Source organism: Elephas maximus, chromosome 26 (genome assembly GCF_024166365.1).
Source record: "Elephas maximus indicus isolate mEleMax1 chromosome 26, mEleMax1 primary haplotype, whole genome shotgun sequence".
Lineage (NCBI taxonomy): Eukaryota > Metazoa > Chordata > Mammalia > Proboscidea > Elephantidae > Elephas > Elephas maximus.
In genome coordinates, this window is record NC_064844.1 from 45,976,261 (window position 1) to 45,995,005 (window position 18,745).

Sequence of the window (18,745 nt, forward strand, 5' to 3'; positions counted from 1 at the left end):
TTTCATGACATGCCGGAACTACATTTTCCTCTCACCATTTTATCTGTCCATGTGATCTCAAGGGGCTACAGCCTACTCCTTTTATACCCACCACCCAGAACCCAGCATGGTGTCTGGCTTGCAACATCCCCCCGCGGAGCGCCTCCTACTTACTTGAGGTGGAACATTGGGCCAGGTTATTCATAGCCGTCATGTACTCTTCTCCTAAGTATTTTTCATACGTCGTTCCTTCCTGAAGCTCGGCCAAACATTCTGTGTCATCCCTGAACAGCAGGTCTTTGGTTTCAGATTCAGACCGGAACAAACAAAATTTGCCTGCAAGGCACGGTCTCCCAAACTGTGCCTGTCAAATGAAGAGGAAATGCATGAGGCCCTGTGGCAGGGAGGAGCTGGGAGCATATGGATGGGAGGAGGCTGAAGCTCTGAATCAGCCCTGGGGAAAAAGGGAAGCTGACGAGGTGAGCCTCAAGATCTTTCCACATCCCTTGCCTGGCATTACCCAACGTGGGACTCAGCCCCATTCTTTCCTGTGGCCCAAACGCTCTTTGTAGGGTCCATCCCAGTCCTATCCTCCTCTGAGAGGTCCCGCTCACCCACTCCTCACTTTGATATCTCTTCCTCATTTCATTGGCCATGTCCCTTGGGGGCTGCTTAAAGGAAACAAGTAACATATCCCTTAATATGCCTAAAGGAACTCTTGAATTATGCTATCTTAATTTAAAAAAAAATAAACAACTAATGGTAGCATCAACTGGCAGTGAGCTGTGCCTGAGGGGAAGGTCTTCAGGATTGGAACATTCAGGCAGTCCCCCACAAGACAGGGACTGGGTTAGTTGTTCTCCCCAGAGGGTGAGCTCTCTCCTTATAGGGCTGCTGTGCTTTTCTAGGTGCTGAGAATAGCGCTTAGTGTACCTAAGCAAGAGAAACACAAATTCCAGTCTTCACAATTTGTATCACAGAATGCTGGGAAATGGGATTGGTCTTCATTTTCAAATAGACTGAAGTGGGGAAAATGAGGGTACCACTGAGCAATGTCAGGGAGGAGAAGGAGGGTAAATTCTTGGTCCCAAGTGCGTGTGGATAGGATGAGTGACTTTTCTTCAGTGGCCAGGACTGGGAGACAAATACAGTTGACATGTTCTGGGCACTTCCTATAAACCAGGCATTTTCCTATGCCTTTTCGATTTTTTTTTTCGATATATTACCTCATTTAATCCTCACAATAATTAAGACGTAGGTTAAATTGTCATTCTTTTTATTTTACAAATGAGAGGAAACTCAAGCATAGAGAGGTTCAGTAATAGTACACCTAAGATGGCACAGCTAGGAAGCCACAAAGCTGAGATTTGAACCCAGATATTTGAGTTGAGTTCATGGCCTCCCAATTCTAGCTTCCAGAAAGAGTATGCTGGAGTCTGGGCTTGAGCTTAGTTGTGAACTCCCCTAAATAACCCATGTTTGTCTGGGAAGAAACAGTGGGAGGCCCTGGTTAGTCTGTACCTGTTGGTTGAGTAACTTCTGGCGAACACAATTTGCCTTATCTTTCCTTGAGACCACAGCGTGATTTGGGACTCGGGCCAGGTGGCAGCTATCAGACTTGTCCACAGGCTTCCGGGTGCCATCCAGGCACAGCAACTCAAAGTCAGTCAGCTTCAAATCTTTTTCCCCAACTTCAAGGTCATTACATGGGAAGAGAAGAAGGTGGATCAGCCATAGCTGCCTAGCTTTGACAAACCCAGTGCACACACTGGGGTTATAGTCATGCGGAAGAAAAGAGACACCCACATGGTCTACAAGATGACGTTCAACTCACACTTACTGGGAGTTACTAATGACTACCCCCTTCTAACCTCTCAGTGAGTGAACTACCTTTTGTGGATGTTGTTTAAAAAGGTCTTTTCTACGAACTTCCAAAGCATACTGTGCATGTTGCCCTAGCACGGGAAGAACGTGACACCCTAGACCAGCTGTCCCAGTCGCTGTACTATACCATGTGGTACGGCCAGACAAAAGAACTTTTCTTCTGGAAGCTGCAGCAGTGTTTTGAATCTGACTCACTCTTACTAGTTCTAAGTGAAAGCACATACACGCCTTTGTGGGCATGAGTCTATACCCTGTCCTCAGCCCCTTCTTCATTCTTTTCTGTATTCTCTCTGAAAAAAAGCTCACTCATTCTCAGGGTTTCTGCTACTTCCCTCTGAGACAATTCTCACAAATGTTTTGTTAGCTTTGACTTCTCTCCCAAAATACAGGACTGCAACATCTTCCTTCATATTTTATTAAATAAGCAGTATATAAGTTCACAGTCATTACAAACATTTAAACATACGTATGCATAAAGTAAAAACACTTCCTTTTCTATACTCCCAAATCCCACTCTGTTCTGCAGTGGTAATCCCTGATACCACATTTGTGTGTTTCTTTCCAGGCCTTGCTGTATGCATTTCCCTACATATGTGTCTCCATGGATGTCTATGATTTTGTTTAGTGATGAATCTTGACAAATGTAAAATTCCATAACTTTGTTTTTTTTTATTGAGCTAATGAAACATCTTATGCTTCTGTCTCAGTGTATGGAAATCTGGCTTATTTTTTAAATTACTGTATAACATTCCATAGGATGCATGTAACATAGTATTTTTTTTTCCAACCATTTCTCCATTGATGGGTATTAAGGTTATTTCCAATTTTTTGCCACTACAACAGGGCTAAAGTGAATATCATCGCATATGACTGTGCACCAGTAGAAATAGAATAGCTAGTTCAAAGGGGGTACGTGCATTTTTAGTTTCAACAGAAAGACCCAACTTGCCTGTCTCTCCCCCACCAAGTAACAGCGTACATCTTCAATCGCCTTCTATCGTTTCTCCTTCCCTTTCTTACCAGCCCCTCAAACTCAACACCTACCAAATGGAATCCATCATCTTTCTTCCCAAACTCATTTCATTCTTTTTCAAAATTGAGGCATTTATTGAGCAATACTAAGTTCTCAGCTTCTGCTAAGCACAGCACAATCTTTTTGGAGGAGGGAAACGACACATATATAAAAGCAAATGTTCAGGGCACAGATAATAGCAATTTATATTTTGCGGAATGCACTGTAAATCCTGTGTGAGTTCAGAACCAAGGCAGTGAGGGTGGATTAATTAGGGAAAGCTGGCTGGAAGAAGCCACATTTCAAATGCGTCTTGTACTATGTGTAGAATTGAGAGAAGGAGAAAGAAACGCGTCTCTGGGGGAGGGAAAGAAGGCACTGGCAAGACTCAGTGACAGGTACACGCCTGGTATTTCCATTGGTGAGAGGGGAACGACGCCACTGGAGCAGAGTCGCAGATAAAGGGGCTGAAGAGGTGAGTCACACCCAGGCATTACAAGCCTTGAGTGCCAGCAGTGGAAGGTGGAGTTTATGTGGGAAGAAAAAAATGGGTCTTTGAGAACACAGGAATGGAAATCAGTGTTAACATATGAGCCAGGACTTGAATTATCCAATTGAGGAAAATTAAATGGGAGGTATGTAGTCTGGACTAGGGGGTAGCAGTGGAAATCTAGAAGAGCACGTTAAAAAATTTTTGTGTATGCAATAAAAGTTGTGCATGTGTTATTGTTAATGCACATTTAATCTGTACAATCCTAAAGAGTGTAAGGAAGAAACTTTCAAAATATTTATAATCTCATAGCATATACGTTCAATGCTGGTGTATTTCTTCCAGTCTTTTTTCTACACATACAGACAGTATACACACAAGTATATACACAAGTGAGATCATACAACCCACATGATTTTGTATCCCGTTTCTTCTACATCATAACATAGCATAAGCATTTAACAAAGACCTATTTTGAACAAATAAAATCAGCCACTTACAGACCGACTAATCTAGCCCTGATCAGAGAGAGTATAGGAAGATCCACAATAGGAACAGAGGTTGTGGAAGAGGAGTGGTTTTGAAAGAAAGATGAAGACTTCGGATTTATAGAAGTTGAGTTTATAATACCAATGTACTTTGTACATAAAAATGGCCACTTGGCAAATGGAGATACTGGAATGAAATTTAGATGGGAGGTCAATCCTCCTAAAGAAATTCTGTTCAGGAGGTAAGAACTTTGGAGTCATTGCAAAGAGTGGAGAGTTGAAGCTGAGAGAGAAGCCCTACTCAGAATATATAAAAAGAAATAAGGGTGACAAAGAACTAGGCTTAGGGGTACACTCAGGTATCAGGAAGGAGAGCCCTTGAAGGCTTTAGTGGAGAAGGTATTTAGAAACCAAAATCTTGGTGCTTATTCTCACTGGTGTGCCATTGTCTCTAGGATACCTCAGTGTACACACCCAGGAAATGCATAAAATAGCTATAAAGAACCTTATCAGGATAATTGACAAAATTTGAATTTGGGCTGTGGATTTGATGAGTATCAAATCAATGTTAATATGAAATTTTCTGATGTTGGTAATTATACTGTAGGTGTTTTTTTTTTTTTTTTTAATGTAAGAGAATGTCCTTGTTCGTAGGAAATATGCACTGAACTGTTAAGGAGGGAGGGGGCAAACTGCCTGCAGCTTTGGGAGTGTGCATGGGAGAGAATTCAGGGCCACTGTGAACCCCACGGTCTTTACCGCTCTGCCTATGCAGGTGAAGACTTCTCTCTTCACTGAGTCAAACAGGTTGAGAATTAGGGCTCTGGAGCCTGACAAGAGTTCATAATACTTTCATGAAGGCACCCGTGAATCCTAGCGGATCCTAGTGACCTGAATAGCAGTGACCTGAATCCTAGTGATCCAGATTTTATGGGCAAAGAGGAGCATATGCACATACCGCCAGTGTTCTTTACGACCGTCTGATCCTTTATAAAGGCCACATCTCCCTGATCAACCAAACACCTGCAGAGTTCCAGACAGGGGGAGAAAGAAGACAGCAAGTCAGAGTGACACATCTGTCATTCAGGAGGGCCACACTATAGATTCAGGACTGGCCATCTGATATGAGCAACAGAATGAAAAAGAAAGAGAAAACAAAAAGCTCCTATTTGCTTTGTAGTTATACAATCTCAGCTCTACATAAAAAAAAAAAAAAAAAATTTTTTTTTTTTTTTTTTCAGCTCTACATACTAAGTCCTAAATTCTGGCATAGTTTTTCCAACAAAGAAGCATCATTTTCGAAGCCTCAAAACAGGTCAGTTTTCCAGCAAGGTGATGTCTCATCCCAGTATATGAAATGCGAATGAGAAACTCAAATCTATCAGATTCTTATAAGATGGACATGTCTATGCCCCTTTCATGAGAGATGGAAACGCCATCTACAGGACGGAGTAGAACTGCCCCATATGGTTTCCAAGGAGCAACTGTTGGGTTTGAACTGCCAACCTTTTGGTTAGCAGCCGAGTTCTTAACCACTGCACCACTGGGGCTCTGTTTTACTTGATAGATAAGTTTTAAAAGACATTTTTTAGAAAAAGAAGGCTTTATAGATATTTATATAAGCAAAGTTTAGTCTCTTTTATCTTGACCTGTAACTCTCAGATATATGTTACCATGAGAAAAAGACAAGGTAAAGGTGCCCTGCGTTTTATGCTTCCTCAAACCCTTAAACCCCTGAGAAAACAACACACTCTACTTAGTGATAGATTGGAATTGTACGTACACTAACTCATAAGGTGGCTCTAGCTGGAGAATTGTGATAAACTCTGGTTTTTACTTCGCTACTGGGAAATTCAAATACAATGCCACCATCAGTGTGCAGTTCATGGATTAATGAACTACCAAATGGGAGAAGGCCTAAATCAGAAAGGATAGTTACAAAGCAATAAGGTAGTAAGGTACACGGGTGTCTCTATAAAGATGATAAACAGTTCATAAAATAGAATTATAGTTAGGAATTTAGAAATCTTGTACTTCTCTGAATTTCCAGATGCCTGTGGTTCCAGGTCACCCAAAGGTTCACGGAAAAGCTTCAGCCAGACTCCTGACTCCAGTGTTTATTCAACTGTACTCGGGTTTCTTAGAAGTCCCCGGATAGTACAAACGGGTAAGTGCTGAGCTGCTACCTTAAAGGTTGGGGGTTCGAATTCACCCAGAGGTACCTTGGGAGACAGGCCTGGCGATCTGCTTCTGAAAGGTCACAGTCTTGAAAACTCTAAGGACTAGATCTACTCTGCACACATAGGGTCGCCATGAGTCACAATTGACTCCATGGAAACTAACAACAAAGGGTTTCTTAACTTTGGCATTAGTGATATTTTGTGCCAGTAACTGGTGTGGGAGGATCGTCCTGTGAATTGTACGATGTTTGGCCACCCCTACTCACTAGATGACAGTAGCACTCCCCACCCCCCAGTTGTGACAATCGAAAACATCTCCATACACTGCCAAATGCCCCCCGGGAAGGGCAATTTGCCCCCTGCTGAGGACCTCTGAACTGATCCATATGGCCTGTCTCCACTGTCTCTGACTGCTGGGTCTGGCAGCTTGTGACCTGGAGAGACAAGATACCCCTTAACACACATTTCTGCATTTGGTTGCTAAATCTAGCCTTTAACACATATAGCACCAACAGGCTAGGAATATAAGAATCTCAGCCTTAGTTCCTAAAAAAGAAATTTGATCAAGGTTGGGGTATTATATTCATGTCAGAATTAAGAGACTCACTTGAAAGCTCCCGTGTAGCCATAGTATTTCTCCTTGCTGTTGGGAACACACTTGTTTGGTTGTGAACCACCACACAGAGCACAGAGGTTGGAGTCTGGTTCAGCGCCAGGTGCACAGCTTTCACTGAAATACTGATCTGGGCAGAAAGACAACAAGAAGTCAGCTCCTCCTACCTGAGCCAATATCAGCAGCCTTTATCTAACAAGTAACCGGGCTGTAGGGCCCAGGAGAGATGGGACATACTCATTCTGTGACCTGCTACCACCACCTGAGGACTTGCCAGGCTGTGGGCATTAAAAGGAAACAAGTGAAGGTGTGAAAAGGAGTCAGTGATCATTACAATTCAGGGTGGAGGGAATCCTTTGAGTACCCTGATGGTGTCACGATTTAACCTAAAAAAAGACAAAACGGAAATGATATAAAAGGGATGAAAACCAAAGGCATCACTCCCTGAGACTGTGCCACCTGAGTTCTGATGTCTCCTTCCCCTGCCATTCATTAGAAGAGCCATGATTAGGACTCCAAGCTTGGGAACCAAAACCAAACCAAGCCCATAGGGTTTCCAAGGCTACCAGTCTTCAGTATGGATTGTACCCCTACATAAAACAAAACTCCTCACAACTGGATCAATAAGCAACACCATGGTAAATGGAGAAAAGATTGAAGTTGTCAAGGATTTCATTTTATTTGCACCCATAATCAATGCTCATGGAAGCAGCACTCAAGAAATCAGACGATGCATCGCACTGGGCAAATTTGCTGCAAAAAACCTCTTTAAAGTATTAAAAAGCAAAGATGTCACTTTGAGGACTAAGGTGAGCCTGACCCAGGCCATGGTATTTTCAATTGCCTCATATGCATGTGAAAGCTGGACAATGAATAACGAAGACCAAAAAGAATTGACGCCTTTGAATTATGGTGCTGGTGAAGAATACTGAATATACCATGGACTGCCAGAAGAATGAGCAACTCTGTGTTAGAAGAAGTACAGCCAGAATGCTCCTTTAGAAGGCAAGGATGGCAGACTTCGTCTAACGTACTTTGGACATATTATCAGGAGGGACCATTCCATGGAGAACGACGTCATGCTTAGTAAAGTAGAGGGTCAACAAAAAAGAGGAAGCCCCTAAACAAGATGGATCGACACAGTGGCTGAAACAATGGTCTCAAACATAGCAACAATTATGAGGTTCTGTTGTACAGAGAGTTGCTATGAGTCAGAATCGACTCAATGGCACCTAACAACAACAAATCTTTACGGAAGCAGACTGCCACTCTTTCTCCCATGGAGGGCTGGTGGATTTGAACTGCCGACCTTTCAGTTAGCAGCTCTGTGCTTTGACCACTGTGCCAGCAGTGCTCCTCCTCCAAGTTTAGGAAAGGGGTAGTTGAATTTTCCTCAAAGCTCAGCTGCTCTCCCAGGGCTGTAAAAAAAAGAGGCTCAGGAAAGCAGAGGTGGTGCCCCCTGCTGGTGGGGAGCCTGAGATTTCCGAATGTCCACCCCACCAAACTCAGCTTCCTATCCAACTGGTGTTACAGAACACCCCGAGCAGAGACATGCTCTTTCTCCAAGTCCCCACACTCACAGGGCTTGACTGCTCCAAAACAGACTTTAGAAGTCTCTCCATTTTAAGGAGTTGCCCAGATTTGGAGGTGGGAGAAAGGAAATACTAAGGAAACCAATGTAAATCAGAACAGTTAGAAAACGTTTATCTGTAGTGAACTTAACACCTAGAGCTTTAAGAGGGTAGAAATAAGCTCATACCTGAAGATATATTCAGGGGGCACAGAGAATAAGCTGATTTCCACCCTTGCAAGGGACCTTTGAGCTGGGCAGTGATTCGGTGAGACTGCCAAGGGAGACCCTTAAAGAGACCCGAGGATCACACCAACTAAGTCGCAGGGATTGCCAGCTATCCAGCCAATATCCATTTCCTCTTTTTTCTTAGTAGAAAAAACATAGTTTTATTTGGGGCAGAAACATAACAAAATACAAGACTGTATTTCTCAGCTTCTTTTTCAACTAGGTGCGGCTATGTAAGTTCTGGGCAGTGACAAGTTATTTGAGGTAATTTGGTTACTTCCCGAAAAGCTCCTTTAAAAAGTGACAGTAGCTGGCGTACACTTCCATTTGCCCTTAGCCCTTGGTCCGTGGGGCTTCCTGGAACGTGGCTATGATGGCAACCATGATATGACTTGAAGATGGCAGCCTCCAGCCAAGAATGGTGGAGCGGAAAGAGAGGACTCTAGGCTTCTTATGACCATATCAGCCCTGCACTGCCCGCCTCTGGTCTTTTTCATGAGAGATGAAAGTAAATGTGTATTCGTCTAAGCCATTATGTGCGACCAAAGTGAGCCAGCTTGATTCAGCAACCCAGCTCTCCAGACTTCCCGCCCTGTTTTGATATTTCATTGAGGTTCCTTTTTACCTCATCTTTACTTCAGAGCCCACACTATGCTGTACTCTCTCCTTCTATTGTCTCTCTTATCAATGGCCCTGACCACAGCTCACTCCCAGGCTTCTCTCACCGAATGCACAAGATTTGGTCTCATTGTAGATCAGGCCCATGGGGATGTTCCAGCCGGCGGTCCGGCCCACTGCAGTGTGGCAGGACTTCTTGCCTCTCAGAGACTTCCAGGTGATTTTAGGATTCGATGTCTTAACCACTGCCACAGCAAGATAGCCTGACAAGAAAGGTGACAAAAAAGAAGCATTAATATCTGTGGGGCCTCCAGAGTGTCTGTCTCCAAGTAAAGCCTGCTACCTCCTTAGAGAAGCAAAAACATCCTAAAGTCTTCACTCTGTCTTTGAGTGGACCCTCCCAATAACTGACTGAGGTTAGGTAAAAGGCAAAGAGACAGCTGCTGCACTTTGTCAGGGGGAGATTTATCTGAATGAAAACAAAAATAAGAAGATGAATAAATTATCATTAGGGCAATTGCTTGTGTATAAACCCCTCCCCAAATGCATACAGCCATTGAAGTTATAAACTACACAACGTGGAATATCAGAGGAGTTGATACTGAAGAGTAAATGTAACTCCAACATTTTATAAGTTACCACGTATCGAGATAGAGTAGTAAAAGACCAATAAACTACAGGGAATAGGACGGCCAGGCATTTTCTGATAAGGAGAACATAGTTTCGCACCAAAATAAATATGCAAAGCAGAAAATGTCAAAGTCAAGTCAGCTGGGGCCATCTTCAGCAGCAAATACATGCCGGTCTTAAAACTGGTAATGGGACATCAAGCCATAATTTCAGTTTTCCATTTAATTAATTCAGGAAACAGCTTCCAGCAGGAAAATGAGAAGCCCTATTACCCATGTAAGAAGAACGGGCCTTTCTATGCTCTGCTAAGGAGTCTGGCTCCTAGAGTGATGAGGAGAGGCTGGGGGGCGGTGAACTAGGAGAAGTGACAGGGACAGACTTGCGTGTCATGTGGAACATGGCCTACAGAGATCTGAGCACGGGGACTCTGGGGACCAGTGCTCACTTTGTTGTAAGACTTCCTGACCTGGTCCCCCACCTCTCCAGAACCACCCCAGCCACAGCCATGGGCTAGAGCCAGGTTGGCCCTGGCTGGGGCGGCAGGCTAATTTCACACTCCAAAACATCTGCCTGTGTGAGGCTATCCCCCAAGTCATGCAAGGCACAAATAAGCAAGGTTCCCTGGCTGGTGCTAAGTCTCATCTAATAGTGTACAGGTCTCGTGTAATGCAAGGCGGTGGGGAACGTGGGAAGGGCCTGCGTTGCCCTTCTGGATATGTGATCCTGGACAATTCCTCAACTCTCTGAGCCCTAGGGGCCTCTTCACTGCCCACTGCCGTCGAGTCGATTCCGACTCATAGCGACCCTATAGGACAGAGTAGAACTGCCCCACAGAGTTTCCAAGGAGTGCCTGGTGGATTTTAACTGCTGACCTTTTGGTTAGCAGGGGGCCTCTTACACATCCTTAAAATGAAACCAAAAACCAAATCCAGTGCCATCGAGTCGATTCTGATAATACCTGCTTTATAGCGTTAAGTGAGAAATGCTATGTGGAAATCATGGCAAGTCTAAAGGCGTAATCATCACTATTAATTTGTATCCTCTCACGATTCTTTTGCATTTTAAAATGGGTTTCTTTGATTGCCTATCTTCCTGTATTTGAATTTTAAACTTGCCTTATCCCCTTCCCCAACGATGGGAATTTATCTTTTTTTTTTTATTATTTGCTTTAGGTAAAAGGAATTTACCTTTTAACTCCTGATGTTACCAGTCCCAACTCACCTTTATCCGTCAGCGTACACCCAGAGCCATTTTCTGGAGAAAAGAAAACAAAGAAGCCCTTAAGCACTCATTTACAGATTGAAAATCATGCCTTCCACAGGCTACAGCTACATTTCAGTAAAAAGAGCCAGGAAAAAACTACCTACATATCATCGATTCCCAACAAGACAAGGCTTTGGATTACGCAAAGTAATTATAGCACACCTCTAGAATTTCGCCACAAACTGAATGTCAAGTTTCCTGCTCTGTCTACCCTGTGACCACAGGAGGGTGCCGCAAGCTATATCTGCATCCCTGCCGTAGGGTGGCTGGAAATATATGAGCTTTGGAAGCAGGAAAACCTGCTGGGAATCCTGGCTGTCCTTTATGTCGGGGTCACATTTAGGGAGGAACTTAACGCAGAGAGCCCCCGCTCCTTCACTGGTGGAAGGGTACAATAACTCCCATCTTTCAGGATGACTGTAAGGGTTGGAGATGATGGAGCCCAGAGCCTGGGAGGCAGCAGGGAGAGTGATCATGGCAGTGTGTACAATTTAGCCTGTAATTTTCATGTCTCCTCACTCCATGGCCCAGAGGGAATAAAACCAGAGAGGCACTCGTCTCCACTTACTGTAGTTCTCCGCCAGGACAGGCACCAAACCACACTTGCCGGCCGTGTAGATAAATCCTCCATCCAAGCTCATGGCGTCAGCTTCTCCTTTCTGCAAACACAAAGCAAAAGATGAAAAGAGGTTGTTTCATGTCCTATCTACCCTTCCAGCTGCTTCTTTGAAGTAGCCTTCACATCACGGGTCATGTAGGCCCAGGAAGACAGTGGTTGTTTATATTGCACCTCCTAAAGGATCAGGCAAGCAACCCAGCCTAGAAGATGTACCCTCGTTTTCACTCAAACCATCAAGAACTGATTATCGACTCTGGATGATGTGCTTTGCTTATTCAAGAGCAAAGACCGACAGCACATTCAGTCCTTCTGTTCTGTCACAGGACACACCGCCAGAGACACTCCCACAGCATCTTTCCGACACCGACACTCAATTTGTGTGACAGAGAGACACAGTGAATCAGGCACTCTAGTCTGTGTCTGTGGAATAGAGTGCCTCCTGATGGGGGCTCCAACCCACGACCTTCGAGTCATTGGCTGAGGGCTATTTCAGTGCTTGGTAACATACATGGGGTGCTCAATGAATGAATCAAATACACCCAAACGATCAGCTAACAAGCCCTGAATTTCAGAGATGCTTAGATTCAACAAGATTGCCAAGCTTTCCTTGGACATAGTAATGAACTCTCTAGGAATACACCATAAAGGAATAGATATGTTGGCAACTATTTGAGCAAAATGTACACTAATACCCGAGGAGAAGGAGCCCTGAAGCAGTCCTACGGAGCCACATACTTAAAGGTGCTGAACCTGCCTATGGGGCTGTGTCCACAGGGGTCGGCTCATCATGAGTGAGGGCCAGGTTCCTGGGGATCACGGTTTCTACAACATTGCCTGGAACACTCCCTGAGCCTTAGGGACAAGGAGGCAGCAATGACAGAGATGCTGCACAGGAGCGACATACCATGATCTTGGCAATGCAGTCTTCCGTGGAGTCTGCTGACTCACATTCTATTACTCCTACACTGCTAGCGCTCCATTCATCACACTTGATCCGCTCTTGGTGGCTCACTGCGCACCACTTCACTTTCTGGCATCCTGCTTCCTCAGGGCCTATGGCATAAGAAAGAGAGCCACAGATCAGAAGAGGCCCCATAAGTTGCTTGGTGGTTATTAATGCTACTGTCTTCGAGCAAATGCTCGCATTTTCCAACCATAAACAAACAGATCTCATTTGAGAACTCAGTCACCCCAAAATGAAGTCAAGACACAATCTCTTGGCTGGCTTCTTATCATTTAGATTTAGCTTAAAATTATTTCTTCTGAGAAGCTAACTTTCCTCCCCAATCTGTGGGCACTGTCTCACTTTAGGCTGTTGCTGTTGCTGTTGCTTTCTTCTTCTTTTTAAATTAGCATTTAACCACCTGTTCTTTTCTTGTTTATTTATTGTTCGTTTCCCTGAAGGAGAGCATCAGCTCCAACAGAGCAAGGGCCCTGTCTGTCTTGTCCATCACAGCCTCTTCATTGTTTAGGGCAGTGTCTCACACTTGGTCAGCTTAACAAACATCTGTTGAATAAAAAGACACATGCTCGTTGTTCAGACTCAACTCAAGAGCCCCTTCTTCAGGGAGCCCTTTACCTGAACCCCAAGTGCAGAAGAATTTTTTCTTTGTTTTACATTCTCATACAATCAAGATGTTTGCTTTGTTTCCTTCTTCTGGGCAGATCCCTCATTCTGTAATTGGTTCTTCAGTACTGTGACTACTCATTAAACATTTGCCTTTTCTACTACTCTGGAATTTCCATTCCGGCAGAATTTATGTTTTATTCACCATTATATGCCCACCACCCGGCACAGTTTATGACCATTGTTAGTTGCAGGCTTTGACTCACGACAACCACATGCATACAGAGTAGAACTGCTCCATAGGATTTTCAAGGCCGTGACCCTCCAGAAGCAGATTACCAGGCCGGCCTTCCAAGGCCCCTTCAGGTGAATTTGAACCGCCAACCTTTTGGCCAGTAGTCAACCACTTAACCATTTGCACCACCCACAGACTCCAGCTTATGACTAGATGTTCAGTAAATGTCCATTGAATAAACGAACAATCAAACAAACCCTCAAAGACACAAGGAAATTCAGGAGGGGGATCGACCCTTCTCTCGTGGCACAGCTGGCCATAGTACCAGCTGGAGGTGTGCAAGTGGGTAGTGATTTCATTCCAGTTCGTGTGAGGCTGATCGACTTCACAAAGTGAGCATGGTGACTCTGATTTATACAAGGGAAACGGTGCTGGTCTGAATCCAATTTGTTTTAAATATGGACTTCCTCTAAAGCCCTCTGTTAATGTCCAGGTTCACCTCACAATAAGTAATACCATTCAGTATCAGTCTAGCTCTGGGCTGCACAGGCGGGGCAGATAAAGGCATGTCAGGTGAGGCACTCAGAAGCCTGGAAAGATTCTACTGCTGGTGCCCACGCCTGCCAGGTTTCCCAAGCTCCTGTGGTCACCAGGTCCTTCGTGAGTACTTACATTTGCCTTCCCTTAGATTGCGAATGGCAGAGACATACTCATATCCCAGGTACAGCGTGGCATCCATCTCAGAGGGGACCTTTAGAAACCCCTGGGCAGAGTCCTTAAACAGCAGGTTCCTCCCATGAGTGGAGCTGAAGATATGGAATGCTCCTGGCTTTTTAATGCCGAACTGCTCCTGTTTGTAGTAAAACAGAATGGTGAATGGCAACAGCTGACAGGGAGGCTGAAAATGGTACTAAAGAGAACAGAAAACAAAATTAAAAACCATTGAACTTTTTTAAGGTGCCAGGAGAGAAGGAAGCCAGCCTGCTTTTGCCCATGCAGACCTTCTCCACTCTCAGCCCTCCTGGACCCGTGCCTGTCTTCCTGACTGAGTTGAGAGTACCTGGAGATCAAGATGTGTGACTCATTCAGAGGCTGGCACTGTGCGCCTGCCACTTAAACTCTTGATGGACAGATGGGCAGGCTGCTCCAGAGGATGCTGGCTCAGGCCCGGCAGTCCACTGCTCTAGGGGAGTAAAGCATGCTGGGCTTGATGCCCCTATGGTGGTCAGGCTGAGAGAAATTGGGAGAGAGGTCATTTCCTCCCTGGGGTGTTTTAGAGGGCTTCATGCGGGAGGGAGTGCTTGCATTTGGTTGTGAAGGCCTGGTTTAGATGGAAAGGAACAGAATACAGCAATAAGGAGCCTCTTCAGACATCACTGATTCAAGAAGTAAGGGCCTAGCTGATGGTAATACTGGGCGGGACCTTCTGCTGCTCTGTGAGGAGTATCTGCTGGTACTTCCAGAGAAACGAGTGATGTATGGTGCGGTTCCTGCTATGCCCTGAGAACAGAAGGACTCCTACAGGGGCAAGAAGGCAAGGAAGGAAAACCCCCAAATCCAAACAGGTCCACAAAGCAGGAGGGGAGGACGGCAGATGGGTGGATGGGGATACCTGTGCTTTGTTGAGAACCTCCCAGATCAAGTCCTCCTTGCCATCCACACTTCGGGCCACAACGGCGTGAGAAGGGATCCGGGCCAGGTGACATTTCTTGTATGCGTCCACTGGCTTTCGGGTGTTGTCCGGGCAGAGTAGCTCATACCGGTCCCTTTCAGCCTTGTCTGGCATGTTTTCTGGAGGAGGAAAAGCCAGATGAGCTTCTACAGGCAGAAACATTGAGCTGTGGTACCCCTTCCCCACCCCTGCAATGCCCGTGGAATCACAGGATTTGTGAGCTGGGGGACCCAGAGTAATCACTGAGGGCCAGAGAATATAGAAGGCTTGACCTGCTCAAGACTCACAGCCAGTTAAAGGCAAAGAGTTTGATAGCAAGGAAGGCTCTGATGCCCAGTGCAGCGGTGCAGCCCCACACCCCACACCTTCAATGAGTCTGATCTCAGCACGTATACTGGCAGGCCAAGATCAGCCAGGCTGACCCCAACCCTCGAACTGTTCGCTATGGTAATAGTGCCTCCAGAAGCAGGCCACTTGTTGAGGAGGTGGAATCATGGAAAGGCCCAGGAGTTCAGGTGGGAGAGCCCGCAGGTGCACACCTCTGAGCAGGAAAGAAACCCAACTGACGACCAAGGAGGAGGACTGTATGTTCATGTCTGACTACTGAGCGTGAAAAAGAGGGGCAGGAAAAAAAGAATGCCTGCTGCGTGGAGGGGACCTGCAGGATTCTTTTCCCATCACTTACCAAGTATGGTCTCATACTTGACAAAGGCCACATCTCCAGTACCGTCCTGCAGACACCTGTGGGAAAGAAATGCACTAGAGGGCTCCTGTCATACATTCCAGCTCTGCTCTTTCCAGGTAGAGCCTGGGGGAGGCCTCTATGCAGCCCCTGTATTCACGTGGTGAGGTCAGCACATTGGGGTATTGACATCCAGGGTGCTATCGAAGTGGGGAGATGAGCTCACATTAGCTGGAGGTTCCTCATCTTGTGTCCCCAAACAGCAAAAAGCAATTGAAGATATTTTAATAGAGAAAAGATTTAAGCTTCTGAAATGGAAGAAAAAGGCATAGTATCCCCTGAGGGTAGAAATGTAGCCCTGGCTGACTTCTAGTCTATAAACTTTAGGATATAACTAATGGAAAAAGAGGGAGCAAGAAATTAGCTACGTGAGCTGTCTGCATGTGGACAGTGAGGGGAGGCAGGGAAAAGGCCAGAGCATGGGGCACAGGGCACTGCTGTAGTAGAGACAGACAGAGGGTCAGTCAATGCAAGATGGGCCCAGATACTAGAGACATGCCTGGCCTTCCAGGCTCATGGGCTCTGGGCAGAGAGAGGGGCCTGCTGTGGGCATAGGTGCAAGCCTAGCAAGCCTTGAGGTAGGATGAAAGGGAACAAACCCTGGCCTGGTCTCAGGAGTCCCAAGCTGTACCACTGACTCCTTTTGAGGGGGTTAGTTTTCCTCAACACCCCTGTCGGCCAACCGGGCTCTGGTTTGAGTCAGGGAGGGTCTCTCAGCCTGTGGCCATGTGGCTCTTTGGCCACCATGGAACAGCAGTCTCACTCACTTCAAGGCACCTGAGTAGCCGAAATAACCTTCATGGGTGTTGCAGGCACACTTCTCTGGCCCCACACACAGCTTACACAGGTTGGGGAACTTAGCCAAATCCGCACAGGGGACACAGCTGCCGGAGAAGAAGTTGGCCACTGCTGCTCAACACAGAGAAATGGATGTCAGGGTATAAGCCAGCCTTGCCACAGCCAATTCCGTCTTCCAACCAGGGATTATTAGGGGACAGAGAGCGACCAAAATAAAACCAACAAACTCAGTCCCAACTATGCTTTACTTGTGTTAACTCATCAAGATCAAGCGTTCCCAAATAGGGACAAGGTAGTCCCTTCTCCCTCTCCTCCCCAAGAAACAGGCTTGTGCTTTCACCCACCAAGGCCTGTCCCACCCACCTCCCTGCCCTGTAAGAGAAGTCTTCTCTGTAAGCCACGCCCGGGAGGTGGGGGAACTGGCCTGGAGAGGTGCAGGCCAAGGGCGTGGCCACCAGAGAAACCTTCAGCAGAATGTAACACACATTGGCAACAGGCAGGAAAGAACTCCAGGGAAATAGACAACAGGACCCAGCAACTGTGGCCCAGGCTGAAACCATCTGTGGGGCCCCTGACACCCTTTCCTCCCTCTCCTGCACGAGTGCCTCTGCCAGGGTGTTGGGAGCTCAGAGAAGAAAAGACACAAGTGCCACCTCCCAAGTACTGCTGCTGCAGCAGGCCCTGCCCATTTAAAGCTGCTTAATGCCCCTCTCCCCACATCCCCCCTCCAGAATTCATCACACATGTTCACCTGATAGTGACCATGTGGCCCCGGTGTTGCCTGTGTGGGCAACTCCTGACAGCTTACCATTCTCAACTGGCACGTGTGGCTCCGGCAAGTCACAGAGAAGCTTGCCGATGGGAATGTTCCACCCAGCGGACCTGCCTAGGCCTGTGTGACAGGACTTCCTGCCTCGGAGCTGGTTGAACTGGAAGCCACTGCCCTTCAACACCACAGCCACAGCATAATATCCGGTTTGTGACTCTGCAAAGGAACAGAGTAAATCAAAGACCCTCGGCCTGGGCCATGGGGAAACATTAACATCACCACGGGACTCCTGAGCTGGGAAGGAGAACCCAGAAGCCATGCTTACATTGGGGTGGAGGGTAAGGAGAGAGGAATCGGAGAAACCTTCCTAGGCTACAGAGGGAACCTTTGTAATAACCCTCCAGGCAAGCACAGAGGCCAGAAGGCCTGCTGCACATGTGCCTGCCCTGGGTCTGCAGTGTGTCAGCCTGCACTTACCAATCCAAGCCCACCCGGAAATGGGATGTGAAAACACCCACACTCCCTGGCTCCCTGCAATCATTTCCTGTCTTCTGACACAGGTCCAGGAAGGGCTGGGCTGCTCTCAGAAGAGTTGCAATACTATTGGAACTCTTAGTGTATGCTCCAGGGTGGTCTCTCCCCTGTGCGTGGTATCAAGGGTCCTGGAGGCTTCAAAATCCTGAACACGTTACTAAACCCCAATGGCCTTTGCGTCAGGCTGCACGGAGCATGCTCTGTTTCTCCAGTGAGCACGTTTCCAGGCCCAAGGGCTTGGTATCAGCAGCACCATCCCTCAACCAGCCTTGGCAGCACAGATCCCTTGATTTGTGCATGTGGCAGCCAGCAGGGCCCCTTGTTCCCCACAAACTCCACTGAGAGGCATGCACTGAATGTCCATTACCTGCCAGAAAGGGACAAGACTCAGTGTCCACCACAGCAGAACAAACTTCCTTCTGGTTCCCCAGGAAGAACTTACTGTCTGTCCCATGGAGCTCTGCCACAACAGGCTTCAGGTTGTTGGGTTTCAGTCCTGCCTCATACACCCAACCTGCATCAAGAGTCACAGCATCCGCTTTCTTACCCTGAAAGAGGACAGACCAGACTATGATGAAGCCCTCGCTTCCAAGGACCAAACCAAAAAATTAAACCCATTGCCATTAAGTCAATTCTGACTCATGGCAACCCCATGTGTTAGGGAGTAAAACTGCTTCATAGGGTTTCCTTGGCTGTAATCTTTATGGAAGCAGGTTACCGGGTCTTTCTTCCGCAGTGCCGCTGGATGGGTTCAAACCTTTAGATAAGCAGCCAAGCACAAAAGGTCACCTAAACCCAGGTAAATGGGGATGACTGGCAGGGCTCCATGGGACTGGGACCAGAAGAACCCTCAA

The 18,745-nt window shown here is 46.4% G+C and overlaps 1 protein-coding gene across 1 annotated transcript in view; it reads right to left on the reverse strand.

The window, feature by feature from the left end:
- LOC126068172 (serotransferrin-like) overlaps positions 1-18,745 on the reverse strand; it is a 73,113-nt gene that overhangs the window by 40,517 nt on the left and 13,851 nt on the right. Inside the window, 14 exon segments of the mRNA XM_049870605.1 lie at positions 154-343; positions 1,501-1,670; positions 4,812-4,876; positions 6,641-6,776; positions 9,170-9,325; positions 10,914-10,946; positions 11,524-11,614; positions 12,479-12,627; positions 14,049-14,226; positions 14,989-15,167; positions 15,734-15,789; positions 16,558-16,699; positions 17,397-17,573; positions 18,334-18,439. Of these exon segments, the coding sequence (XP_049726562.1) occupies positions 154-343; positions 1,501-1,670; positions 4,812-4,876; positions 6,641-6,776; positions 9,170-9,325; positions 10,914-10,946; positions 11,524-11,614; positions 12,479-12,627; positions 14,049-14,226; positions 14,989-15,167; positions 15,734-15,789; positions 16,558-16,699; positions 17,397-17,573; positions 18,334-18,439 (1,828 nt within the window).